The sequence below is a fragment of the Megalobrama amblycephala genome, linkage group LG1 (assembly GCF_018812025.1).
Source record: "Megalobrama amblycephala isolate DHTTF-2021 linkage group LG1, ASM1881202v1, whole genome shotgun sequence".
In the NCBI taxonomy this organism is placed as follows: Eukaryota; Metazoa; Chordata; class Actinopteri; order Cypriniformes; family Xenocyprididae; genus Megalobrama; species Megalobrama amblycephala.
In genome coordinates, this window is record NC_063044.1 from 14,618,153 (window position 1) to 14,645,857 (window position 27,705).

A 27,705-nucleotide genomic window follows, 5' to 3' on the forward strand; every position below is an offset into this window, starting at 1 on the left:
CTTTAAAATACCTTTATATGTAACAAAATATAATTAAAACCTTTTGGATTCAATAAAAGAGTACTACCTTACATACTTTGGATGTCATATCTTTGTTTTTTATTATTATTAAGGACTTCGGACAAAAAAATGATGCGCCACGTCATTGACCCGTTCACAAATTGGTAAAGTGTCTCTAATGCAGCATTTAATTTACGCAGAAGTAAAGACTAAAAGCTAAGCTTAAATGAAACTTTAACACTATTCTTTTGTTGTTTTGCAATCACTGGCTTTGCTTTCAGAGTTTTACACTCAAATTCACATACATGTGAACACAGCACGAGGTCATGCTCTAAGGGTTAAACTAATAAAGAAAGCTGGACCTTATTTTTTGAAGCGTATCCTCCAGATTCTGAGATATGGGCCCTTGGTAAACAGGAGCCCAGCACATCTGGTTTCCCCCGAAATGCTTGACCACTTTGGAGCCATTATGAGACCACAGAAATTCCCTCTCTGATCCAAATTATGGTGGAATTTGGCCAATGCACCACACTTGGCAATTTTTTTACCATGCCTTACTCAATAACAGGGAAACTTCAGAGAGGAATGCCATTCATTACATGCCATAAAGAAACCTCATCTTGAACACATTTGGAGAGCAAATTTCAGACATTTGTAAGTTTAAAAAAGCATGACAGGCCTAAAAGGGTGTAAATCAGCAGCTGACTGGAAGCTCCCTCAATAATTTGCTCAGTCAAAGCTTTTAGTGTGGTGTAGTTTCTCACCATCCACAGGCGTGCAGGGCTCGTAGACCACGCGGTATCCCTCCACGATGCCATTCGGCTGCTTGGGCTCACCCCAGGACATGTTGACCGAGGTAGTGGTGAGTTCACTAAAGTGGATAAAACTGGGAGCGCTTGGAGCTGTGGAGTAAAATAAGCTCTCATTAAACATCTAACATGAATTCATGAAAGTGCATTATGATTGATTGATTTCATTAGATTTAGTCAGGGTTCAAAATTAACACCTGCAAAGTACCAAACGCGAGTAAAAATTGACCTTGGTGAGTAAATAAAACATTTACTTGCAGGTGGTTGGTAACTTTATTAAAGGGATAGTTCACCCAAAAATGAAAATGTGATGTTTATCTGCTTACCCCCAGAGCATCCAAGATGTAGGTGTCTTTGTTTCTTCAGTAGAAGAAATTATGATTTTCAACTGCAACCGCTGCCGTCTGTCAGTGGTATAATGCAAGTCAGCGGGAACTTGGACTATAAGAGTAAATAAAACACGACAGACAAATCCAAATTAAACCCTGCGGCTCGTGACGACACATTGATGTCTTAAGACACGAAACGATCGGTTTGAACCACTATGTCCAACTGCATTCATCACTCGATTCGTGAGGTCTGATTGCGCTCTGACAACACAAATCGAGTGATGAATGCAGTTGGACATAGTGGTGTATTAGAGGTAAAAAATGATATAAATACTGTTCGGTTTCTCGCACAAACCGATCGTTTCGTGTCTAAGGACATCAATGTGTCGTCACGAGCCGCAGGGTTTAATTTGGATTTGTCTGTCGTGTTTTATTTACTCTTATAGTCCAAGTTCCCGCTGACTTGCATTATACCACTGACAGACGGCAGCGGTTGGAGTTAAAAATCATCAATTGTGTTCTACTGAAGAAACAAAGACACCTACATCTTGGATGCGCTGGGGGTAAGCAGATAAACATCAAATTTTCATTTTTGGGTGAACTATCCCTTTAAGAACTGGAGCAAAATACATGGAATAAATCAATTTGTAAGAACAATAATCTGAATCTTTCTGAAGTAATCTGTTGCATGTCTTTTAATAGGTTTTACCACAGAAAAAGCGTATAACAGATTTGACCTCAGGTGATAAATGTATCAGGATTTTATCTAGGAAGTTTGTTTTCCTTAAAAAAAAAAAAAAAAAAAAAAACATTTGTGGAATTTTATTGGCCTTAAGCTACCTAAATGAAAATAATGAAAAGAAAAAGAAGTCTACACATTATTTAACAGATGCAATTGCACACAGAAACTGACATTAGCATGTATATGATGTTTAAGAAAAAAAAAAGAACTTTCAAAAAAGTAATTCCGTTATCATACACTACACTAGCATTCAAAAGTTTGGGATTGGGATTTGTCTATGATTTTCAAAGTTCTTGTTCTCACCAAGGCTGCATTTATATGATCAAGAACACAGCAAAACAGTAATATTGGGAAATATTAGAATTTAAAACACCTGTTTTCTATTTGAATATATTTTTTAAAATGTAATTTATTCCTGTGATCAAAGCTGAATTTTCAGCATCATTACTCCAGTCTTCAGTGTCACATGATCCTTCAGAAATCATTCTGATATTAAAACATACACATTTTTTCAGTATTTATTTGAAATATATTTGAAATCTTTATCGTTATAAATGTCTTTATTGTAATTTTTGATTAATTTAATGCATCCTTGCTCAATTAAAGTATTATTTATTTATTTATGAAAATTTTATTTAATAATGCTTGTAAGAAATAATTATTTTTATTTTTATTTTATTTTTTAAAATTACTATTACATTTTTACTATTTATTATTTCTTTCTCAATTCACCCACTATTTGGCAGATGTGGCAAAAGATATTCTTGACCCAGGACACATCTAGATTTAAAAAAGTTTTAAAAAAGCACTTTTCAGCACATGTATATTTAAGCACTCTTCTGCTGTGAGAGGTCAGGGTAATGTTGCAGTAATGTAAGGAGTTAGTTTTGCCCTCCGGAAGATTGGCACGGGGCCTTGTGTTGGCTCATCTCCCAGTGTCTTAGTGTAAGCTGAGCCAAGAATCACTCTCGCTTGTACTGTTCTCATTGTTACTTCCTCACTACACTGTCACAGTCTTTAAGGGAGCGGAAAAAGGCTGAATTAACTTTACTCAATCGCTTGGAACACAGTTCTTCTTATGCTGACCTGCCAAAAAGCACTTCCTCAATATGTGGTCCATTTTCTTCAACCCAGTTCCCAGCTCCCTGTCGTAAACGAACTGTCATGAGCTTCCGTTCCTACAGAATACCCCCCAATATTCAGAGACAACCCATCTCCTTCATAATCTAACACCATGCAATCCATATGATGTGATCCATCCAATTGAAAATGAATAACCTTTCCAGCAGGGAGCTTTGGGAAAATAGTGGGATCAAACATCTAGAACATTCTCCCAAAGCGGGTTTAGCATTAAGGGCACTGGTTGTTGATTGATGTATTTTGCATTGACTCGAGTCCCACCTGCTTGCTGAGTGCGCCCTCTGGTGGGCAGTGAGCGCGGGCCGTCCCCTGCCGCGTTGAAGGCAGCCACGCTGATCATGTAAGTGGTGTAGCCGGTCAAGTTCTTCAGCTTCACGCTCAGCTCCGGCAGGAAGAGAGTGCGGAGCCGCTCGGTCTCATTCTGCAGCTGAAACTCCCAATAATAAATCTAACAAGACAAATGGCACAGATGAATAACTTCAGAAGATGTAAATCTGATGGACTATTAAGCTTAATATTTTAGAGCAGCAGTCTTTTCAAACTTTCAGACCAAGCACCATGTCTGATTAAATCAGTCTATCAGACTAAGTACCACTTAGTCACCTAGTCATTATTTTATTCTAATATAATAGAATAGAAGCCTATTTGAGCAAGAATGTGGGTCTTAAGGTCTGCTCACACCAAGAGCACTAACTATAAAAGATAATGATAATTATTAGTGTCCACACCAATGTACAATAACATTGTTTATTATAACCATGAGGCTGATAAAAGATTAGTTCAGTTCAGAATTAAAATTCTCTGATGATTTACTCACCCCCATGTCGTCCAAGATGTTCATGTCTTTCTTCGTTTGCAAAGAAATTAAGGTTTTTGAGGAAAACATTCCAGGATTTCTCTCCATATAGTGAACTTCAACGGCTACCAACGGGTTGAAGGTCCAAATTACAGTTTTAATGCAGCTTTAAAGGGCTCTGCATGATCCCAGACGAGGAATAAGGGTCTTATCTAGTGAAACAATCGGCCATTTTCGAGAAAAAAATAAAAAATTACATCATATACTTTTTAACCAAAAATGCTTGGCTTGCGCGAGTGACCTTTCCAATGTGATTAGGAAATGCGTGGTGCATCGCAGAGCTAGTGCAAGACAAGCATTTGTGGTTAAAAAGTTTTTTTTGAAAATGACCCATCGTTTCGCTAGTAATCACATTGGAAAGGTCACCCGTAACGTAGCACTAACATTAGCATTGCAGAGCTAGTGCAAGCCGAGCATTTTTGGTTAAAAAGTATATGATATCAGTTTTTATTTTTTTTTCTAAAAAATGACCGATTGTTTCTCTAGATAAGACCCTTATTCCTCATCTGGGATCATGTAGAGCCCTTTGAAGCTGCACTGAAACTGTAATTTGGACCTTCAACCCCACTGAAGTCCACTATATGGAGAAAAATCCTGGAATATTTTCCTCAAAAACCTTTATTTCTTAGAAAGAAAGACGTAAACATCTTGGTGGACATGGGGTTGTGTAAATTATCAGGAAATTTTAATTCTGAAGTGAACTAATCCTTTAAAGTCGGGTGCATTCTGATTGGCTGTGAGTGTTTTTTTCTTTTTTCTTTTCATTAATCAGCTGGGGGGAAAAAGTGACTTTCCTATTCTCATTGAATTAGAATGATTAGAAACTTTATAGTTATCGTTTATAGTTATTTTCCTTGGCGTGAACGGGCATTTAGAGCATCTAATTAGACAGATGCACTGACACTTATTTAAATTATAACAAGAAATGTTAGTACTTTAAAGCAGTGGCTCTGAACCATTTTTTTTTTACTGCAAGACCCCTCATTGTCCAAAACAATAGTAGTTGAAATCATTCCCTCACTCAAATTTCTACCCGACAAAGTATTTTAGAGCTTGGCATAGCTAGAAAGCTGTATATTTGACATAGAGATAACCAAATAATAAGACATAACTTGATTTTTAGTTGTTTCAGCTTATTTTCATGCTTTGCTTTATCTTACTTTAAAGGTGCCCTAGAATCAAAAATTGAATTTATCTTGGCATAGTTGAATAACAAGAGTTCAGTACATGGAAATGACATACAGTCAGTCTCAAACTCCATTGTTTCCTCCTTCTTATGTAAATCTCATTTGTTTAAAAGACCTCCGAAGAACAGGCGAATCTCAACATAACACCGACTGTTACATAACAGTCGGGATCATTAATATGTACGCCCCCAATATTTGCATATGCCAGCTCATGTTCAAGGCATTAGACAAGGGCAGCGATTTAAAGGGGCCGCGCACTAAATCAGTGCATAGTTAATGATGTCCCAAAATAGGCAGTTAAAAAAATTAATAAAAAAAATCTATGGGGTATTTTGAGCTGAAACTTCACAGACACATCAAAGGGGACACCTTAGACTTATATTACATCTTGTAAAAACTGGTTCTAGGGCACCTTTAAATCACTAAGTCATCTTGATCTTGAGACCCCTTTGGAAGTTTATTGGAGCCCACTTTTGAGAACCACTGCTTTAAAGAAATGTTGTAGTTTCAAAAAAGTAAAAATCTCTCTTTCTCTCTCTCTGTATATATCAGTAGTTACAGTAGTCACAACATTTAAAATTGCAGTGTGTAATTTATGCAACACTAGTGACATTAAAACTAATTGCAAAAACAACTTAAAAGGTAAAGTTTGCGAAGACGAACTTTGAATGTTGGCTTGACAAAGCCTCACCTGAAATTTAAAAAACTGTTTGAAGATTGGTTTGATGTTGGAAGGTTATATAAGCCTTTTGTAGTTTGAATACTTGGGCAGCCTGAAGAAAGGTTTTAAGCTTGAAGGTTACATAAGTCTTGTGTATTTGGAATTCTTGAACAGACCTTTAATTGGAGTAGAAGCTTTGCTGGGTGGCTACTAAGGTTTTAGGCGGTTTCTAGGGTGCGCTGGGTGGTTGCTAGGGCTTGCTATGGTGTTCTAGCTGATTGCTAGGGCATTGCTAAGCAGTTGCTAAAGCTTCTGAATGGTTGTCAGAGCTTGGGGAGACACATTGCGTTTACAAATTTTGGTCTCAGGTTAGCTATTTTTGAAAAAGAAACCACACTAACCCCAATATTACACAATAAAGGCCCATTCACACCAAGGACGATAACTATAATGATAAATATATAGTTTTAAAAATCATGATCATGTAAAAGAATAGCAGAGATAATAACTATAATGATAAAGGCACAGAGGAACAATATGATTCATTTTCTCAACCATTTCTTCCAGCTGATGAACTATGAAAACATTTACAGCCATTCAGAATTTGTCCTGCTTTAAAGAGCTTGAGCATTTTATTTATTTATTATTTGTTTGCTTTTTCAGTCCGGAATTACATCAGGGGGCACACCATCAGGGGGCGCTCAAAGAACCACTGTTTTAGTTTATAGTCTTTCAATTGCTGAAGCACACTGAAGTGTCGTACCTTATAGCCTTGAATATCTCCATTTTGTGCCTCCACTGGAGGAGGGTCCCATGTGACATCAAGCTGAGTCGCTGTTGAAGACTGGATAGCGACATTCTGAGGTGGAGCGGTGGGCACTGATGAGGACAGATAGAGAGAGAGAGAAATAATCAAACCAGACTGACTCCAGCAACACCTAGGCAGTTTGAACTGATTTATTAGACTTTATACTGACTGACAGCACTAATGCATGTTTTTATTGGACTGTGAAATCAACAATATTGACTAAGAGCACCAAGGAGGAGTATTTGTGTTCTTACCCGCCTCTCCCACAAACACTTCCTGTGGCGAGCTGGTGGGCCCCTCCCCTACCGCATTATACACACTTAGTCTGATCTCGTAGCGCTTGTGTTTATTCAGATCTGAACAATGGAGAAAATGTGCACAAATACACACCTTATTCAATATTGCATTATAAACCTTAAGTGGTGCTAAAACATAATGATCCCGTTCCAATGAAGGGAGATATTGTGAGGAAAAGTCAATGACAATGTGGAGAGAAATGGGCACAGTCAGAGAAGACCAGACGTGAGAAGAGAGACAAATGAGACTGGGCTCTCCTGTGAGCAAATAAACGAGGTGTGAGAAAGAGTCGTTACTGGAGTTCAGAGATTGAGTTTGGCAGGATGAGGGAATGAATGACTGGAAAGCAGTGTTGGGGACTAACTAACAAAAATTAACGATGCCGCTAACTTAAAGGATTAGTCCACTTTTAAATAAAATTTTCCTGATAATTTACTCACCCCCATGTCATCTAAGATGTTCATGTCTTTCTTTCGTCAGTCGAAAAGAAATGAAGGTTTTTGAGGAAAACATTCCAGGATTATTCTCCTTATAGTGGACTTCAATGGCCTCCAAACAGTTGAAGGTCAAAATGACAGTTTCAGTGCAGCTTCAAAGGGCTTTAAACGATACCAGACGAGGAATAAGGGTATTCACTTATCTAGTGAAACGATCGGTCATTTTGCTTTATATAAACACAAATTATAGCCTTGCACGTGCTTCCGCTTTCTGTATTCTTCAAAAAGCTTATGCCGTATGTCCTACGCCTTCCCTATTCTACTTACAGAACGAACGCAGTGCCAGTTTCATTTTTTTCCGTAAGTAGAATAGGGAAGGCATAGGACATACAGCGTAAGCTTTTTGGAGAATGTGGAAAGTGGAAGTGTGCAAGAAGATAATTTGTGTTTATAAAGTATATACAGTTATATTTTTTTCAAAAATGACAGATAATTTCTCTAGATAAGACCCTTATTCCTCGTCTGGTATTGTTTAAAGCCCTTTGAAGCTGCACTGAAACTGTAATTTTGACCTTCAACCATTTGGAGGTCATTGAAGTCCACTATAAGGAGAATAATCCTGGAATGTTTTCATCAAAAACCTTAATTTATTTTCGACTAACGAAAGAAAGACATGAACATCTTTGATTACATGGGGGTGAGTAAATTATCAGGAAAATTTTATTTAAAAGTGGACTAATCCTTTAACTATATTCTTCAGGATAATTAGAGTAACTTTTCCAGTAATAAGCTACTGTCTTCTGATTCATCTTAGTAAATTTGTTCATTCAGACATTTCATTTATAAGAACAGGTGCAAAAAATAAAATGATTGACAGATGTGATTGACAGTCCCTGTGTGTATATCTTTATTTGTATTGATATACAGAAAAATATAAATTGATATTTAAATTATTAATTATTATTTAAATATTAACAATAGCATAAATGAATATTTAATAAGAATGTATGAAGAAATATTCATAAATAATAATATTATAATTAATATTAATAAGAACTTAATTAAGAAAATAATAATATATTTTAAATGCTCCTGTTTATCACAATGTTGTCAACTATTTATTTTAAATTAATTACTTAGTTTAACTTGATCTGTTTAACGTTTCTGAAAAAAGACTGCATTTATTGCATAAAAATACATAAAAAAAACAGTAAAAGTGTGAATTATTAATACAATTTAAAATGGTATTGTAATATAATTTATTCAAAATGCGATTATTTATTATTTAAAATGTAATTTATTCCTGATTGTAATTTAAAGCTGAATTTTACTTTACTGTCACTTTTGATCAATTTAATGCATCCTGGCTTTAATTTATTTAAAAAAAAAAAAAAAAAACCCTTATCCTAAACTTTGAAATGGTTATTATTAGCCTCATTGCAGTTTTATTTGTAGTTTACCTAAGAGTTTATAGGATAGCTTGAGTACAGTTAAACTACTTTAGTTATGAACAGCTTAAAGTAGCTTCCCCAACACTGGTATTAATAATGACGATAGAAACACTGATGAAAGAACGAGAGCGAATCTCAGGACTTACTGTCCAGCTCGTATTGGGTAAGTGAGGATTCGGTCAGGTTCCTCACACTGTAGGGGGCTGAGGACGGTTGAGTGGAGGGGAGAGGATGGCAGCGAGGAAGACCAAAGGTAAAGAGGGAGAGAGATTAAGAGAAAGAGAGAGAAACAAGAGCAGGATTAGCGCATTAGCTAATGCTAGCAGAAAGGCTGGCAGCTCTACAGACTTTGAGAGAGAAACTAACTGCTCAGGAGACAATTAACAGCCCTCATACACTGTAAAGCTTTCATTACATGGATGTTAATGAGATCAGCCACTATAGAATGTGCAGTTATAGGGAAACACAAAACAGACGAGTTAGCATTTTGCTGAATTAGCTTATCTTTCCATGTTCTTATATACATATGATTGTGATGCAAGTACTTTTTGAGCAGCACAGACACTTCCCATACAAAAACACGGTTTAATGCCAAAATAGATTAGTGACTAGTTGTTTTTATTAAAAATTGTATACACATTAACAAACTTCCTTAGTAGTATCATGTTTTCTGGACAAAGTACCATAATGGTACTGTAGTTTCTTGTTTTTTCTGTTGCTCAAACAGTAGAGTATTGTGCTAACAACACCAAGGTCAATTCCCAGGGACAGAACTAATAAAATGTAAATGTAAGACACTCGGAATTAAAGTGTTTAGTAATTGCGTTAATATACTATGTATTTTTACTCTATGATGTACCTTGAAGTACATGGTAGAAATACCACGGTACATGAAAATGATAATCAAGTCATCATATCAAACCATGACTGTACCATGGTACAAACCATCTTTTAAAAGGCTATGGTTGCCACTCTAAGTTTTGTAGATAAAAGGGTTGTATAGCCAAATACTAATTTAGACTTTAGTAAGTTGATTTGAGACTCACCTGTGAGCTCAGCCCAGTTGGCTGATGGGCTGTTCACTGTGCGCACTGTGAAGCTGCGTAGGCGGTCATAACGCAGTTCTCTGTAGCGTACTCGAAAACCAAGCAAAATGCCATTGATCTCCTCCTCGGGGGGTGGCTGGATGGGTTTGAACAGATTATGTCATTATCTCCCATTTGTAAACACAACGTTCAACAACAGATAAACACCCGTGTTCCCTCTCAGAACAGCGTGATAAATCGGACCTCACCTTCCAGCGGACTAGCACAGATGTGGTGGTGTGTGGCGTCACAGAGAGGATTGTTGGAGCTTTGTCGGGAGCTAATGGAACATAAACAGACAGTTTGTTCAGTTAATGACTGCGGAGCTGCAAAGATCCTGATAAGAGTGGAACAACCATGAGTGGAAACCAGCTAATAGTGGTGTAACTGCTTGCAGCGTTCTGGTTACACGCCAAAGGTCAAGCATGAGGTAACCCAGCAGTTTTTCCCCTTCACTGGCTGTGTCCAATTTTGGGCACATTAGGATTCACCTCAGGCCTCGGGAACTTGTTCCCCGACAGCATTAAAGCATTTCGCAGTTGCCCCTACCGTCCTGTAGAGTGGTGATTGCCTCGCTTTCCTCGCTGTACTCGCTGTCTCCAATATCATTAGTAGCTTTCACTCTGAACTGGTAGGAAGTGAAAGGTTTGAGCCTGCGAATAGGAAAAAAGCTCAGTAGGACTACTGAGGTGCTACCAGTTTTGTCCTCTATGACCCGCAAAAGTTAAAAAGTTCGACAAAGGCTCATTTCAGGCTTACCTGTTTATGATGTAAGAGGTGGCCTCATGGTTGACTGATGCCGAGTGGACAGTCCAGTTGCTGTCGGGTAGCTCTCTGTACTGGACGGTGTAGTATCGAATGGGCGACAGACCGTCGCTGCCTGGTTCCCATGACAACAGGATACTGCGGGCCTGGACCTCCTCCTGAGGCACAACAGGACGACTTGTGGGCTGTGGGCGTGCTGAGAGGAGATTAGATGAGTTGTTTTAATCAATGACATGTAGTACACAGCACCTGACCTTGTGAAGAGAAGTGAAGCAGTACCTCTCTTTTCTGTAGTTACCACCAGCGCTTCAGCTGCTTCTCCCCAGCCCTTTCGGGTCTGGGCTGTGAGGCGGAACACATAAACACTCTCTGGTTTCAGTCCAGTTGCTGTATACTGTCGCGCACTTGGGTTGAGCACATCGACGATGGCGGAAGTAATACTGGAGGAGTTTCTCCGGTAAGCAATCTGATAGGCTAGATGAGAGAACCATATTACAGTCAGTGGATTCTGAATTTGATTATCATGTAACTGGTCCTACACGCACCTCTTGAAACGGGATTCAAACCCATGTCAACCAGAATGCGATGCAGACACACTTACAAGAACACTAAAGACCACAGCCTCTAGTGTCAGTAGGTAGTACACCTCTTGTGTCCAGGGAAGTGAGGTTGCCTGCACAGGTATTTCTGTCAGCTAGCTTTCATTACACACATTCCCATCCGGGTCACGACACCAATAAAACTAGTTCTACCCGCACTGTTCCGGGTGGGATTTGAGCCAGCATCAACCAGAATGATGACCACAGCCTCTAGTGTCAATTGATAGTGCACCTTTTGAGGCCAGGGAAGTGAGGTTGCCAGCAAAGGTATCTCTATCAGCTAGCTTTCATTACACTCATTCCCATCCAGGTCACGGCACCAATAAAACTAGTCCAACCCGCACTGTTCCAGGCGGGATTTGAGCCAGCATCAACCAGAATGGGACGTGGACATACTGACAAGGACACAAAAGACCACAGCCTCTAGTGTCAGTTGCTAGTGCACCTTTTGAGGCCAGGGAAGTGAGTTTGCCAGCAAAGGTATCTCTATCAGATAGCTTTCATTACACTCATTCCCATCCGGGTCACGGCACCAATAAAACTACCTGCACTGATTATCTTATGTTTGTGAGAACCAGAATAAAAGGTGGATGCACTAAAGTTCTACAAGTTTGCTCTTGTTACAGAGCAAGTCTTGTTGCTAATATTTGATTAGTTAGTGTGACATGTTGACTGACAGCTGATTAATTGTGATAAATCTTAGAAATCCTGCGATCATGCCATCGTGCAGTGTGACTACTCCAAAAAGATGTCAACGGGATGATTGGGCCCAAAGTTTTGTCTGTGATGTGTATCAGTCCAATCTGACATGAAAGACTGTGGCCCAGCACGCCATAGATCAGTGGTATACAAATGTTGGAACGTGGTCTGGTTCCGGGACATAATTGAATAATAATAAAATAATTGGAAAATTATTTAGAGATGGCAAGGGAAGACAAGTTATCTTTATTTTGTGCTCTTGTTGAGAGTTTTGCTTATTAGATTATGCATGTTGTTTTTAGTGGTTTATTACTTTGAGCAAAATATAAAAATGGCCCATATTTTTCTTAAGAGGTAAACCCTCTTCTCAGTCCCAAGGCCTTCTCTGTGCCATACACAAGTCTAAATATAAAAATAAATAAATACATAAATACATAAAAATCAAAAAAGCCTGCTAAAAAATCTGATCTAACCTCATATCCAGGGAGAAATTACTTTTTTTGGTAAATATTGGTAAAAATTCTTAGACATCACTGCTTTGGCTCTCAGGGGCCCAAGATTCTCATCTTTGATGACTATTTTGAGTGTTTTTTCATATAAAAAGTACTATGACTGCCCTGATGGAAATGACTGATCCAAAAAAAAGGAAATATAGAGACCGGACCTCTTGGAACTTTAATTGAACACTCCTGCCATAGATTTTACTCATGGTCACACAGGGACCATGGTTCATTCTGACAAGTAACAACAGTAAAGGACTGCTAAAATCATATGGAGTGAACCCAACTTACCAAGGATGATGCCATTTGGCAGGGAAGGGGGCTGCCAGATCAGTCTCACTGAGGAAGTCCTTACTTCAGGGAAAAGTATCCCGACCGGAGGCCCAGGTACTGTTAAAAAAAATGTAAATGTAACCGGCACAACATGAGCAAGATTAATAACTTATGGTGGTTGTTAACTGTGATTTAGACTCTTACCATCATCAAGTGTGCGCTCAAAGATGGGCGGAGAACTCGGCATGCCATCTCCTATACGGGTAAAGGCTAGAACCTGGATCTCATAAAGCACATACTTCCCAAGACCAGTGAGCTGGACACTGTAAGTGGTATTTCCCTCCACCATCCAGAAATGCAGAGCTGACTCTGCATCCTTCTCCTTGTACACCACCTGATATGAGAAGGAATAGATGCATCTCTTCACCACTACAATGAACTCAAGGTCAGTAAATCTAGTTTGAAGTCAGTTTCAATGTACCTTATAGCCCAGAATTAATCCATTGCGGTCAGTTTCTGGCACGTCACCCCAGCGGACCAGGATGCTGCTGGAGGTGGTAGCAAAAGCTGAAACATTTGCAGGGCCACTGGAGGGGACTAACAAATGGAGAAAACAAGAAAACCTGCAATTAATAACTGTAAGAGGGATCAGAGTTTTAAACAGCATGCATTTTGTCATTCATTGTACCTGTCACATGTTTACAAGATAAAACATATGCCAATGAAGTCTGGTTACAATTTGGTACATGATGTTAAAAACTTGTTGCCGACTGTGCTGCCAGCTGTTAATGAAACTGTGAATGACAGACAGTTTGACTGATGAGAAAATAACTTCATTCTTTTTTCAATACTTGCATAAAACAAATAACTTTTTAATGGTCTAAGAAATGGAGAGCAAGTGGAGAAAAAGACCCCAGGGAATCTCACATCTCCTCTAAAGTTTTGGATGCGATCTCAACAATCTTACAGGAAACTAAATCTTACAATCTTAGGAAACTAAAGTCTGGAATCAAAAGTTGAACTCAAATATGTCTCATTAATTATCTGAGTTATGCTATCCACAGTTATTTTATATGCATATTCTCTCACTGTATGCCAAAAATGGTCTCATCTATTTTGATTTCTCGTAAGAAATTTTAAGAGATACAAAGTTAGTTGAATCATAAATGCAAATTCCATTAAGACTCCTGGGCAATAAAGGAGTCTTAATGCAATAAAGTGTTCCTGTGGGCAGCCATCATAATTAATTCAAAGGTCAGCATTGTTGTAAAAGCATTTGGGAAGGTACAAGAGAGCAAAAGTACAAGAGAAGAAGGAAAGAAGCACAGCAGATTTCTCACCTGACTCTCTGGTTCTCCCGTGAACTGGCTGGCTCCACGGTCCTGGCCCGATGCCATTAAACGCCTGCACTTTGACGTCATATTCTGTCCACTCCTCCAGGTCCTCAATGGTAAACTCTCTTTCTTGCCTGTCAGGAATGATGTGGGACAGGACCCCAACCTTTGAGCCCAGGCGTGAGTACTGCACCCTGTAGCCCACCAGCTCTGGATTGCCATTGTATTCCCACTCTGGCAGCGGCTATAATACAGACACACTTTAACTTAGATTAGAAATCTTTGCGTCTTATTTATCACCACTCGACCAGGTCTTATCACCGTTAGGAAAATAAAATCATAAATGAAATCTCTCCAATACCCCAACTGTTTCTCCCAGAACAATAAGAGGCAAATGGAGACTTCTGCTTAAGAAGAACCTCACAAGAATCTCACATATTCCTCTTCAGAAGTGACAATGGGTCTCATTCACTAATAATTGCGTGATTATCTGTGTATTTTCAAAAAACACGTAAACACATTCATTTAATTTTAACCTCATTCTAATGTTAACGAATTTGGAGTATTCTAAATGAGTGATCACATGCCTGGGGTTAGTAATTTGCATAAAACACGCCCAAACCATCACCATAAGGGCTTTCTACACCTTTCATTTACAGCCTTTTGTGACTCTCAGCAAATACTGTATATGATGCACATGCAGCAAGATACTTGAGAATAATGTATAAAATGTAATCTTAATCTTAACAGGTATGGAGCCCCACACATGGCATGCAAACAAATATATAATATACAACGGTTAACCTGATTTCATCAAGTAAAACATGTTCCTGGATCAACATCTTTGTTGATCCTGGAACAACATTTCAATCAACCAATCAGATTTGAGGGACAAGTTTACAGTTTATGCCAAGTTTAGGCTCACAACCAGGGTTAGGTGCTTCTACATCAGTGTTATTCACCTATCATTTCCCTCTAATTTTAAGGGATAACCTATGGGTAGGGTTAGGTTTAGGGGTAGGACAAAAGTTTTGGACAGGAATGTTGTTCCACACTCTAAAAAATGCTGGGTTAAAAATAACCCAAGTCGGGTTAAAAATGGACAAACCCAGTCAAGTCAAGTCAGGTATGGAGCCCCCAGAGGAAAACTGGCCTTCGACTGAGACTGGTTTCTCCCAAGGTTTTTTTCTCCATTCTTGTCGCCTGTTGGTCACCTGATGTCACCTGTTGGAGTTTGTGTTCCTTGCCACTGTCACCTTTGCCTTGCTTAGTTGGGGACTCTTGATTTTCAACAATGATTTTGATCCGCCTCCACTGACACCATTGTATGTGAACAGAACTGAGCTGGACGATGTCATCGCTGTTTTCTCCAGTGCTGATATATAGATAAATGACCTAAATGAATAACTATTGATTTTTACAATGGAATGAATCAATACTGAATTTATTTTACACTCTTGACATTTTAGAGTGTCACCCCTTCATTGCCATGCACTTTTTTCTGCACAGTGGCTGATTTGTAGTTTGTACCACTAAAAGTTTCTCTGAGTTTTTGTATTTTTTCGTATTTCCCATTCATTTCCTATGTCGGTCATTTTTGACCACGAAGGAGCCAAGTGTGACTTTTTTACAACCATTTAACATATCCGAATCATGTCCATGATTTTTTTTTGTATTCACATAGCTAATGTGACAAAAGTCACCAAGCTTCATCCCATTCCGATAAAGCAAAAAAACATTTTTTTAAATTTTAAAATGTAAAAGTTTTCAGTAATTTTTTGACCGAAGAGGACCAGAGGGTTAATTTCCAACCTATTTTGGGTTCATATTAAGCAAGCCATATATTAATTTTTAAACAATAGTTGAGTTAAATAAAACTGCCCAGCATATTGGTCAAACATTTAACCCATTTTTTAGGGTGCAGGATAAATAAAGTGTGTTGATTCAGAAACATGTCTTACTTGGCAAAATCATGGTGACCTTAATACCACAAGTCCATGATTTGATGAAGCAAGGAAACAAATTCTTATATTGTCCACATGATTTACTCAAAACGAAGGAACAAATAACTAAAATGTGCCGACGTGTTAGTAAGTCATGGGAACAAATTGTTAATTAGTGGCCATGATATACATATGATGATAAATATGATACATATCATGATACATATGACATGTGTTGGGCTGCGTAATAAGGCCACCCAGACTATGTGAATTATGCGTATGTGTGGTTGCAGCAAATTTAGAACGAAAGTTACTGATGAATCATGATTTGTTCGTGAAAACATTCACACGCAGATCTCATGCACAAATGTGCGAATATACATAGTTTGTGATTGAGACCCAATGTCTGAAAACATTCTCAAAGCTGCCAACTTAAAGCTGAGATACTAAAAGAGTTCTCATTCATTTCTTCCAAGATCTAATTATCAGAACTTTCCAAATTAATAACATAGTCTCATTAAATTTCTCTTAAGGAATTGGGAATAAGAAGCAATAAGAAACATTGACATAAGTTGCTACTTACTGTAAATAAAACATGAGACTGGGACCAATATTAAGTCTCCCAAGCTATATGAACAAGCAAACACTGAGCAATAAAATTTTCCTATGGGTGAAAATGCAATCTACAGACTACTTAAAATAAAACAAACACACAACCTTTTCCCTCTTAAGCATATTGATCGCATACGTACCACCCATCTGAGCCACAGGCTGGTCTCGCTGGCAGTGCGGAGAGTGATGTTGGCTGGGGCGATGTCAGGAGGAGCCTGCAGGGTCTGGATCTTCCTGGATGGTTGGCTGGGTGGGCTTGTGCCTACTATATTCACCTGCCTCATTCGAAACCTACAATCAAATGGCAAGTTATAACATAGCTTACAGGCACTGTATATAAATATATTCCAGAATTCAATGACGCAGTGAATGGACCTGTAGTACGTGTAGGGGTTCAGGCCCTGGACCTCAAGGGATCGTGCATCAGGCTCATTGGCCAGCTGATGGACCATGACCCACTCCTCATTTTCTCCAATAACACCGATCTGAACATGCAACAAAGAGGAGAGAGAGATCAATGACGGCTAATAAAAAAGGTGACGGCTTCAGGAGAATTTGTTCTGTACTACCTGAGCCTCTACCAGCCAGCGTGAGATGGATGTTTTGCCATCATAGCCCGGTTTGAACTGCAGGGTAACTGAACGAGGGCTGATGTTGGAGATGGCGATGTTGGTAGGAGGTCCAGGCATCTCTATGGGAACGGGAGCAAGGAAAAATGCAAGATGAATGGTAGAAATGGCTCAGTGGGAAAAAATAAAAGACCTTGGAACAATATTATTGCCATTCACTCACAATACCTCCTGCTGAATTAAAAAATGAAGCAAGTCAAACCATACTGAACAATATACAAAAGACTTTTACATTCCTCCTCCTCTCTTATCTACCTTGCGTTATGCATTCAGAATCAAAGAGAGGTGCACATTGTTCTTATTTGCATGACACGTTTCTGTCTGCCATCAGTTAATTTTTGCATGCAGAAGCAGAAACTTGCAAATTAGCATCATGGGGAACAAAAGTGAGACAAGATAGGTTTGATTTTAAAACAGTGTGATCCATCCAGCATACCGATGCTTCATTATGAGCATCGACGGAGGACAACTTCAAAGCATCTTTTCACGGTGTCTTGTCTCACTGTGTTTAGTCTCTGCTTGTGTCTAAGGGGTGGCTGAAGATTATGAATATTAATACACAATGCCATCATATTCAGCGTGCCTTCATTAACTCTGATAACAAGAGTAAGGTTAATAAGGCCACACAGTTTAAAGGTCCCTTTTTTCGTGGTTTTTTGAAGCTTTGATTGTGTTTATAGTGTGCAATATAACATGTGTTCATGTTTCGCATGTAAAAAAACACAGTATTTTCCACATAATTTACTTATCTGTATACCGCTGTTTCCACTGTCATAAAAACAGGCTGATGACTTCCTTGTTCTATGAAGTCCCTCCTTCAGAAATACGTAACGAGTTCTGATTGTGCCAGCGGTTCCTGTGTTGTGATTCGACAGCAGCTTAGCGAACCTTGCCCGGAAAGGTCACGCCTCTTACCATAACGTGGAGATGCACGCGCTCAGTGTTATTGTAAACATGTCTTTAATTTTACCCTATCAATTTGAGCCGGAATCAGACCCGGTGATTGGACTGCGGGATGAAAATAACAGCGTTTCGACGACATGGCGACAAACACACTCTACAAACGCAACTCTTGTGTATTCCTGTGGGCGGAGGTTAGTCAAAAAACTGTTTTAGTGACGTCATTAAAGAAGGAAGTAGAGGGATGTAGTCCAAACTGGCCGTTCGATGTAGGCGACTTCTGTTAAATAAAATATCTCGCTTGGCATTGAACTTTGAGCTTTAAAATTTTACAGATTTTATTTATACTCTAACAACAACATTACACACTAACTAAAGTTTGAAACATGGGATCACGAAGAACGGGACCTTTAAAGTTAACATACTAAGGAATGTGCAACCCGGTTGTCTTTTAAGCTCTTACATTGACATCAAGGCTCAACAGTAATGATTTTTTTATGCTTGCCCAGTTGTTCATATTTCTATAACACACTCGCACAGAAAAATTAAATCTTAAGAACACATGATGGTGAATTTAAATATATACACTACCATTCAAAAGGTCATAAAGATTTTCTTCATGTTTCTCTTATGTCTCTTATGTTCACTAAGGCAGCATTTATTTGATTAAAAAACAGTAAAAATGGTAATATCATGAAATATTTTTACATGCAATTGCGAGTTTATATCTTGCAATTCTGACTTTATATCACGCAATTCTGACTTTATAAATCACAATTCTGACTTTATAATTCGCAATTCTGACTTTATATCTCGCAATTCTTACTTTATAACTCGTAATTCTGACTTTACAACTCGCAATTCTGACTTTATATATCGTAATTCTGACTTTATAACTCGTAATTCTGACTTTATATATCGTAATTCTGACTTTATAACTCGCAATTCTGACTTTATATATCGTAATTCTGACTTTACAACTCGTAATTCTGACTTTATAACTCACAATTCTGACTTTATATATCGTAATTCTGACTTTATAACTCGCAATTCTGACTTTATATATCGTAATTCTGACTTTACAACTCGTAATTCTGACTTTATAACTCGTAATTCTGACTTTATATATCGTAATTCTGACTTTATATATCGTAATTCTGACTTTATAACTCGCAATTCTGACTTTATATCTCGCAATTCTTACTTTATAACTCGTAATTCTGACTTTACAACTCGTAATTCTGACTTTATATATCGTAATTCTGACTTTATAACTCGCAATTCTGACTTTATATATCGTAATTCTGACTTTATAACTCGTAATTCTGACTTTACAACTCGCAATTCTGACTTTATATATCGTAATTCTGACTTTATAACTCGTAATTCTGATTTTATAACTTGCAATTCTGACTTTATAAATCGCAATTCTGACTTTATATCTTGTAATTCTGACTTTACAACTCGTAATTCTGACTTTATAACTTGCAATTCTGACTTTATAAATCGCAATTCTGACTTTATAATTCGCAATTCTGACTTTATATCTCACAATTCTTACTTTATAACTCGTAATTCTGACTTTATATCTTCTAATTTTGATTTTATATCTCATAATTCTGACTTTAGAACTCGTAATTCTGACTTTACAACTCGTAATTCTGACTTTATAACTTGCAATTCTGACTTTATAAATCGCAATTCTGACTTTATAATTCGCAATTCTGACTTTATATCTCACAATTCTTACTTTATAACTCGTAATTCTGACTTTATATCTGGTAATTTTGACTTTATATCTCATAATTCTGACTTTATAACTCGTAATTCTGACTTTATAACTCGTAATTCTGACTTTATATCTGGTAATTTTGACTTTATATCTCATAATTCTTACTTTATAACTCGTAATTCTGACTTTATAACTAGTAATTCTGACTTTATATCTTTTAATTTTGACTTTATATCTCATAATTCTGACTTTATAATTTGTAATTCTGACTTTATAATTTGTAATTCTGACTTTATATCTGGTAATTTTGACTTTATATCTCGTAATTCTGACTTTATAATTTGTAATTCTGACTTTATATCTGGTAATTTTGACTTTATATCTCGTAATTTTGACTTTATAATTTGTAATTCTGACTTTATAACTTGTAATTCTGACTTTATATCTGGTAATTTTGACTTTATATCTCGTAATTCTGACTTTATAATTTGTAGTTCTGACTTTATAACTCGTAATTCTGACTTTATATCTCGTAATTTTGACTTTATATCTCGTAATTCTGACTTTATAACTCGTAATTCTGACTTTATATCTCGTAATTCTGACTTTATATCTCGTAATTCTGACTTTATATCTCGTTATTCTGACTTTATAACTCACAATTCTGACTTTATATCTTGCAATTCTGACTTTATAACTCACAATTCTGACTTTATATCTGGTAATTTTGACTTTATAACTCACAATTCTGACTTTATATCTCGTTATTCTGACTTTATAACTCACAATTCTGACTTTATATCTCGCAATTCTGACTTTATAACTCGTAATTCTGACTTTATATCTCGCAATTCTGACTTTATAATTCGCAATTCTGACTTTATATCTCGCAATTCTTACTTTATAACTCGTAATTCTGACTTTATATATCGTAATTCTGACTTTATAACTCGTAATTCTGACTTTATAACTTGCAATTCTGACTTTATAAATCGCAATTCTGACTTTATATCTCGTAATTCTGACTTTACAACTCGTAATTCTGACTTTATATCTGGTAATTTTGACTTTATATCTCATAATTCTGACTTTATAACTTGTAATTCTGACTTTATAACTCGTAATTCTGACTTTATATCTGGTAATTTTGACTTTATATCTCATAATTCTTACTTTATAACTCGTAATTCTGACTTTATATTTGGTAATTTTGACTTTATATCTCATAATTCTGACTTTATAACTCGTAATTCTGACTTTATATCTTGTAATTCTGACTTTATATCTGGTAATTTTGACTTTATATCTCGTAATTCTGACTATAATTTGTAATTCTGACTTTATATCTCGTAATTCTGACTTTATAATTTGTAATTCTGACTTTATAACTCGTAATTCTGACTTTATATCTCACAATTCTTACTTTATAACTCGTAATTCTGACTTTATATCTGGTAATTTTGACTTTATATCTCATAATTCTTACATTATAACTTGTAATTCTGACTTTATATCTGGTAATTTTGACTTTATATCTCATAATTCTGACTTTATAACTAGTAATTCTGACTTTATATCTGGTAATTTTGACTTTATATCTCATAATTCTGACTTTATAACTCGTAATTCTGACTTTATATCTTGTAATTCTGATTTTATAACTCGTAATTCTGACTTTATATCTCGTAATTTTGACTTTATATCTCGTAATTCTGACTTTATAACTCACAATTCTGACTTTATAACTCGTAATTCTGACTTTATATCTGGTAATTTTGACTTTATATCTCGTAATTCTGACTTTATAACTCGTAATTCTGACTTTATATCTCGTAATTCTGACTTTATAACTCACAATTATGACTTTATAACTCACAATTATGACTTTACAACTCACAATTCTGTCTTTATAACTCGCAATTATGACTTTATAACTCGTAATTTTGACTTTATAACTCGTAATTCAGACTTTATAACTCGTAATTCTGACTTTATAACTCGTAATTCTGACTTTATATCCCGTAATTCTGTCTTTATAACTCACAATTATGACTTTACAACTCACAATTCTGTCTTTATAACTCGCAATTATGACTTTATAACTCGTAATTTTGACTTTATAACTCGTAATTCAGACTTTATAACTCGTAATTCTGACTTTATAACTCGTAATTCTGACTTTATATCCCGTAATTCTGTCTTTATAACTCACAATTCTGACTTTTTTTCGTAATTCTGACTTTATAACTCGCAATTCTGTCTTTATAACTCGCAATTCTGACTTTATAACTCGTAATTCTGACTTTATATCTCATAATTCTGACTTTATATCTCGTAATTCTGACTTTATAACTCACAATTCTGACTTTATAACTCGCAATTCTGACTTTATATCTCGTAATTCTGACTTTATATCTCGTAATTCTGACTTTATATCTCGTAATTCTGACTTAATAACTCACAATTCTTTGCAATTCTCAGCTTTTGAACTTTATATTTATTATTTTTCTAACTGTAAAATGTTTACATTTTGTACATTTATTTTTTTTATTATTGTTACTATTATTATTTTAAATTATATAAGGACAATAAAATTTAATTTAACATGACATGACATACCAACACAGTCTTGGAGTGAAAGAAAACATTATTCTGAATGAGTAGAAACTGACCTGGTGGCACACCAGAGGAAATGGTGGAGGATGACAGCTGACCTTGACCTTTGGAGGTCATACCGGCCACCTGAATGGTGTAGGTAGTGAGTGCAGTCAAACCGGTGACCCGGTACTCCTGTGTCATGTTAGGCAGGTAATGCGTGACTCGCGTGTTTGTCCTGTTGAATTCCTCCCAGGAAATGCGATACCCTGTAGGCACAAAACAGGAAGTGGTTGAGCATACAGTCACTCCAGAAGAACAAACAGACACTGCCATTTTGGAAGGTGGTAGGGGTACCTGTGAGGATGCCGTTCTTCTCAGGCGGATCCTTCCAGCTCACTTTGAGAGATGTGTCCAGGATTTCTGTGAAGCTCAGGTGACCTACAGGTCCAGGGGCTGCGCATACAGACACCCACATTAGTCTTTTCAAACAGACACTTGCAGGCCTGAAGAGAGCATCTTTATGGGTAGAGATGAATACATATAAAGGACACTCACTGTCTTCGTGGGTGCGTATGCGCTGCGGAGTGCTGCGAGGACCATCTCCTGGCGTAGTGAAGCACAGCACGCAGGTGAAGTACTCGGTGAACTTTTTCAGTCCGGTAATGTAACCTACATGAACGCTGTCTTGAAAATTAGGTCTCACAGTAACCAAGGTAACATCTTCCTCGTGGCCTGGTTCCCATGCCAACAGCTGAAAAAAAAAAAAAAATGGACAGATGTGACCACTATCGCTTAGCACAAGCCAATGTGAATCCTGCTGCTGTCTCAGCATGACATATATTGGAAGTAATGAAACCATTATAATAAAAAGAGCCCTGCAGTCCTGTGTTTGACCACTAGAGGGCAGTGGATGGATGCTCACCTTGTATCCCTGGTTGATGCCATTGATGAACTGTGGACTCGGGGCGCTCCATGTGAAACGGACTGTGGTGGAGTTGACAGCCTCCGCCTGGACATTCCCAGGTGGGACCGTGGGCACTTGAAAAGAAAAGATTTGAGGAGATGAGATGGTGAGGGAAATCAAAGACTGACTGAAAAAAGAGACACTGGCAATAATTCCTTCCTTTTCGTTTTGTGAGAACTATTAGACATGGCGTATAAACTGTTATCTCTCATAAAAATTGATCTAGCATGAAAAGCAGCCATTTTAAATTGGTGATTTTGACCGGTCACACCTCACAGGTCTGTATCCAACCATCACAATCACACAGCAGTGTCATAATTTTGACATAATTACTATACGAATATGATTTCATGACCAAAAACATATATATTTAGCTGTGAACCGCCATGTTGTGTGCAACCCTGTAAATGCATGATTTTTCCCCATTACAAACAATTTAATATTCCTTAAAATTGAGACAAACAAGAAGTGACATCAACTGAACCATTTTCCCAGCGATAAATCCTTTTATTCATTTCATCAATTTTAACATAAATTGTAATGGTGATGGCTTAACTATTCAACCCTGTTACTATAAGAAGGAATGATCAATAAATGATTTTCTTTAATTTATGACAAACATTAAACCTAAAAATATCTAATACTAAATACTAAAATACTCTCAAGGTCCTCACCGCCTTGTAGGGTCCATTCTGTGACTTTGGGGCTGTAGACGCCCTGGCCTGCCCCGTTATAAGCAGCAACCTCAATCTCGTAGTTGGTCCAAATGATGAGGTCCTCCAGCAGAAGATTTGTTTGGTCTGGGTTGGTGATGTTCTTCATCTGACAGTCCACCGGTAATCCAGACAGACAGTACCTGTGCGGCATGGTGGGAATACTATGAGACATGGAAAAAGCATCTGTCCCATGACTTTTGAGACTCAGAGTTCTCACTGAGTGGGGTTCCAATGGGACGTGAACCAGACAAGACCCGGTCTTCTCTAGAAGATTAAGTGCCGCTGAGTGCAGCTTGATTGTATAAAGAACAGTCCCAGAAATCACCTGATGATGTAGCCTTGAAGCGGCCCGTTCTGGTGGCTCTCAGGGGGCGGCTGCCATTGGATCATGATGGACTGGTTGGTTCGGCCACTGGCTATCACTGTCTGAGGAGGGGCGCTGGGGGGCTCCTCGGGTAATGGTACTCTAAAAACAGGGAATTGGGAGAAAGAGCAAAATAGATTAAAAGAGAAACTGGAATGGGACAGGTTTGATTCAGTTCACTTTCTCTCTACCTAATCATTTCCCTGTTTTAGTGTACCATCTAATACAGAGGCAAAAATCCAAAATGTATAATTTAAAAGAAAGATGGAGAGAAAGGAATCACTGGAAGATTAATATTACATACGACAAGGTCTATCTGTCTCAGACCACATTGAAAATGTGAGTTTATTTTTGTATTATCAATATTTTAAGCTAAGCTGATTTTGAAGAATCTGAACCTGATCTATACCATTCCTAGCTCAAATATAAACACATTTGTGACACTGACCACATATGTGCTGACTGTATCCGTGTGTCATTGTAATGCACCAGTTCCTGACGAATAACGATTAAGAACTTTGATTTTCCATCTCGGAAGCCATCTGAACGCTGACTGCATTTCGAGCAGGGGCCCTGGAGATACGTGCTTTCTCTCGGCATGAGATGATCAAAGACGCCACAGCCAAAATTGGCTAATGCCACAGAGTAAAAAAAATCCAGCAAGTCTCCTCTTAAATCTATTTAACTTGACATCTTGATATCTCCTGCGTGAGAGCCGCAGTTCTGTGGCTGAGATAAAGCGCAGTGTTTTAGGATCAAAGAAATAGGCGCGGATCCTTGAGCGGCGCGGGGCTGTTATGTCACCCCCACCTCTGCGGGTTCTCCCGTCTGAAAGCGCTAAGAGAGAATGTCTTCTGATCTGCGTGCGTGCAAGTTGCAAAACGAGTGGAAGTTGTTAGATGAGAGAATAGATCTGGTGTGAGATGAGCTCAGAATCTGGGGGAATGAACGGATGGTACGTTTTTGCATCAGTGCGTAAGTTTGCAGTGCGTTTGTCAGGGAGGTTTATAATAATACCTGTTAGCATTCCCATTCATCTCACTGCCAGCTGCTTGCTCTGATAATACATGATTTGTATATCTGCCATCTTTGTTCAAGGGACTTCAGTTCAGATCAATTCAATAAATCACCCATAACATGCTTATTTATTACCAACTACTGGAGTAAATATGTAATTTAAATGAATCAGTGAATGAATCTGAGCAAAGGTTTTCGGTGATATATACATTTATGACTCATGGGTCATTGACGAATAGGGTTTTTAAAAGTGTAAAACAATAATGGATGGAGATATAATTAATTTTGAAGATTTATTAAGTGTTAACAATGAGATTATGTGGTTTTAAAATCAGTTAATGCTGCTTTTGTCATTTTTTTACAAGATGGACAGAATTTGTCACCAACAAAGTCATTCGGTTTAACCAAAATTTAGAGATAGTTACTTTGATCTGTCATTGACCCATATATAAATTAGGGGTTAAATGACTTCAGATTTTTTAAAATCGCCATTTATGTGATGAAAGTTGATTTCATTAGATAATTTTATCTACGCATGATGTACGGGTCTATGAATTCAGGCTAATATTTAGCTAAATGACTTGCATGGTTTATACATTGCTAAATCACCAATATGCATCATAAATATTTTTAGACCTGGACAAGTAAAGTAAATAAGTCTGGCAGAAATGATGGGTGGTTCCAAAATATATGGTCACATGACAATAAAAGTGTACTGTTGCCAAGATATAGAGGGTGGGTCAACTTACCCACTGGCTCATCTTACCCCACTCTCCCCTACTGTATGTATGTGTGTTACAGCGCAGAAAACATTAGTTTAGAGTGGCAATTAACTTAATTGTAAAATAAGCTGTTTAAAACGTGCGATCTTTCCGTTCAATTTCGAGCATCCAGATTGTATAATCACACATCTTGTGGAGCGTAAATACGTTAATGTGGACTTCAAAGATTTCAAAGATTTTAATTGGTGTTTTATTCACACCCAACGGTTCTATGTATCACTACACAGCACCCTTAGCAACCACTCTTAGCAACGAAAACTATGTTCTCAATTGATATTGTTCATTGAGGCTTACTGTGTTGTATAGAAGACTAATGTGAGAAAAAGCGAGTTTATTATCTGCATTCAGATTTAGCATTTTCCTTCAGGTCAGTACTATGTTCATAATAAAAAAAATCTGTTGAAAAGTCAGATGTATTATCCTTTCCTTTTAATAGTTAAGGGGTTTTCCCGTGACTGACAGTGCTAGTCAAAGCATTTGTCAGTTGTGTCTTGTTCCGTGTTCACAACAATTCAGTCTTTTCAATGTAAAAGTCTTCGCTACTGACTGACACACTCATAAAGACAATCTTTGCCGCCATCTAATGGCATAATAATGTAACATCTGTTGCTGCTCACGGTCAGGGACTATTTTTTCAGGTGGAAGGAAGGCTTTTGGTGAAAGTTTAATTCATGAAAGTTGAATTGATACATATTTTTGGCTTTAATATTTGTACTGTTTGGTAACCATTTTATAAAAGCAATAAGGTACTCAAGGCTAGAGCTGTACTGTAAATAAATCATGGCTGAAGATATATATACATAAACACACACTAGCTTTGCAATAAATTACATTATATTTCAATAGAAAACAGTTCTTTTAAATATTTCACAATATGACTGTTTTACTGTATTTTGATCAAATTAATGCAGCCTTAGTGAGCATAAGAAACTTCTTAAAAAAAATCTTATTGACCACAAACTTTTGAAATGTAGCAGGAAAACAGCACCATGATGATGCTAATTGGTGCTAATAATACAGTCCCATTAAATTTAGCAGACAGTTAGCAGACATTAATCCAGATAAAATGCTATTTTTTTAAAGGCTGTCAATGGGGAAAAAACACCTGCAGGGTGTGTGGTTACATCATCTACCAGCAATGCTAAGCAGCTAAGCCTTGACCACTTGTTTTGCATATAGCTAAATGATAAATAAGATGTCAAATTATGAAACCTCCACGAAGATCACCACTTCGACCACTGTTAAGTGTGTTCGAGAACAATATGGCATTCTCATAATAGTGTGTTATTCATTTTCGCCCTCAGGGATGTTAGCTCTTGACAGGGTATTGCATCAGCTACATGTTTTTTTTTCTAATATTTTCCCAGTCTGTTTCTTTTAAGTCTGTTGAGGACTTTGGTATCCTGGGCGGCAGATTATTGATTTACCACAGCTGTGCATGCGCAGGAAGTTGCAGACGGGCAAAGAATGTTTACT

General features: G+C 37.3%; 1 protein-coding gene across 4 annotated transcripts in view; it reads right to left on the minus strand.

Moving 5' to 3' along the window:
• Positions 1–27,705, minus strand: part of sdk2a (sidekick cell adhesion molecule 2a) — a 168,680-nt gene that overhangs the window by 15,228 nt on the left and 125,747 nt on the right. For 2 of the 4 annotated variants that reach the window (XM_048182922.1, XM_048182911.1), the window contains exons 16-38: positions 24,392–24,532; positions 24,025–24,206; positions 23,309–23,424; positions 22,942–23,137; positions 22,741–22,839; positions 22,461–22,652; positions 17,097–17,218; positions 16,903–17,012; positions 16,668–16,818; positions 13,979–14,216; positions 13,120–13,235; positions 12,843–13,032; positions 12,657–12,755; positions 10,847–11,041; positions 10,562–10,763; positions 10,352–10,455; positions 10,012–10,082; positions 9,764–9,899; positions 8,864–8,920; positions 6,787–6,888; positions 6,488–6,603; positions 3,282–3,468; positions 765–902 (exon numbers count right to left, since the gene is read on the minus strand). In XM_048182922.1, coding sequence (XP_048038879.1) covers positions 765–902; positions 3,282–3,468; positions 6,488–6,603; positions 6,787–6,888; positions 8,864–8,920; positions 9,764–9,899; positions 10,012–10,082; positions 10,352–10,455; positions 10,562–10,763; positions 10,847–11,041; positions 12,657–12,755; positions 12,843–13,032; positions 13,120–13,235; positions 13,979–14,216; positions 16,668–16,818; positions 16,903–17,012; positions 17,097–17,218; positions 22,461–22,652; positions 22,741–22,839; positions 22,942–23,137; positions 23,309–23,424; positions 24,025–24,206; positions 24,392–24,532 — 3,260 coding nt within the window. The remainder of the gene's footprint in view (positions 1–764; positions 903–3,281; positions 3,469–6,487; positions 6,604–6,786; positions 6,889–8,863; positions 8,921–9,763; positions 9,900–10,011; positions 10,083–10,351; positions 10,456–10,561; positions 10,764–10,846; positions 11,042–12,656; positions 12,756–12,842; positions 13,033–13,119; positions 13,236–13,978; positions 14,217–16,667; positions 16,819–16,902; positions 17,013–17,096; positions 17,219–22,460; positions 22,653–22,740; positions 22,840–22,941; positions 23,138–23,308; positions 23,425–24,024; positions 24,207–24,391; positions 24,533–27,705) is intronic. The other 2 variants (XM_048182937.1, XM_048182929.1) reach the window with 1 other exon arrangement.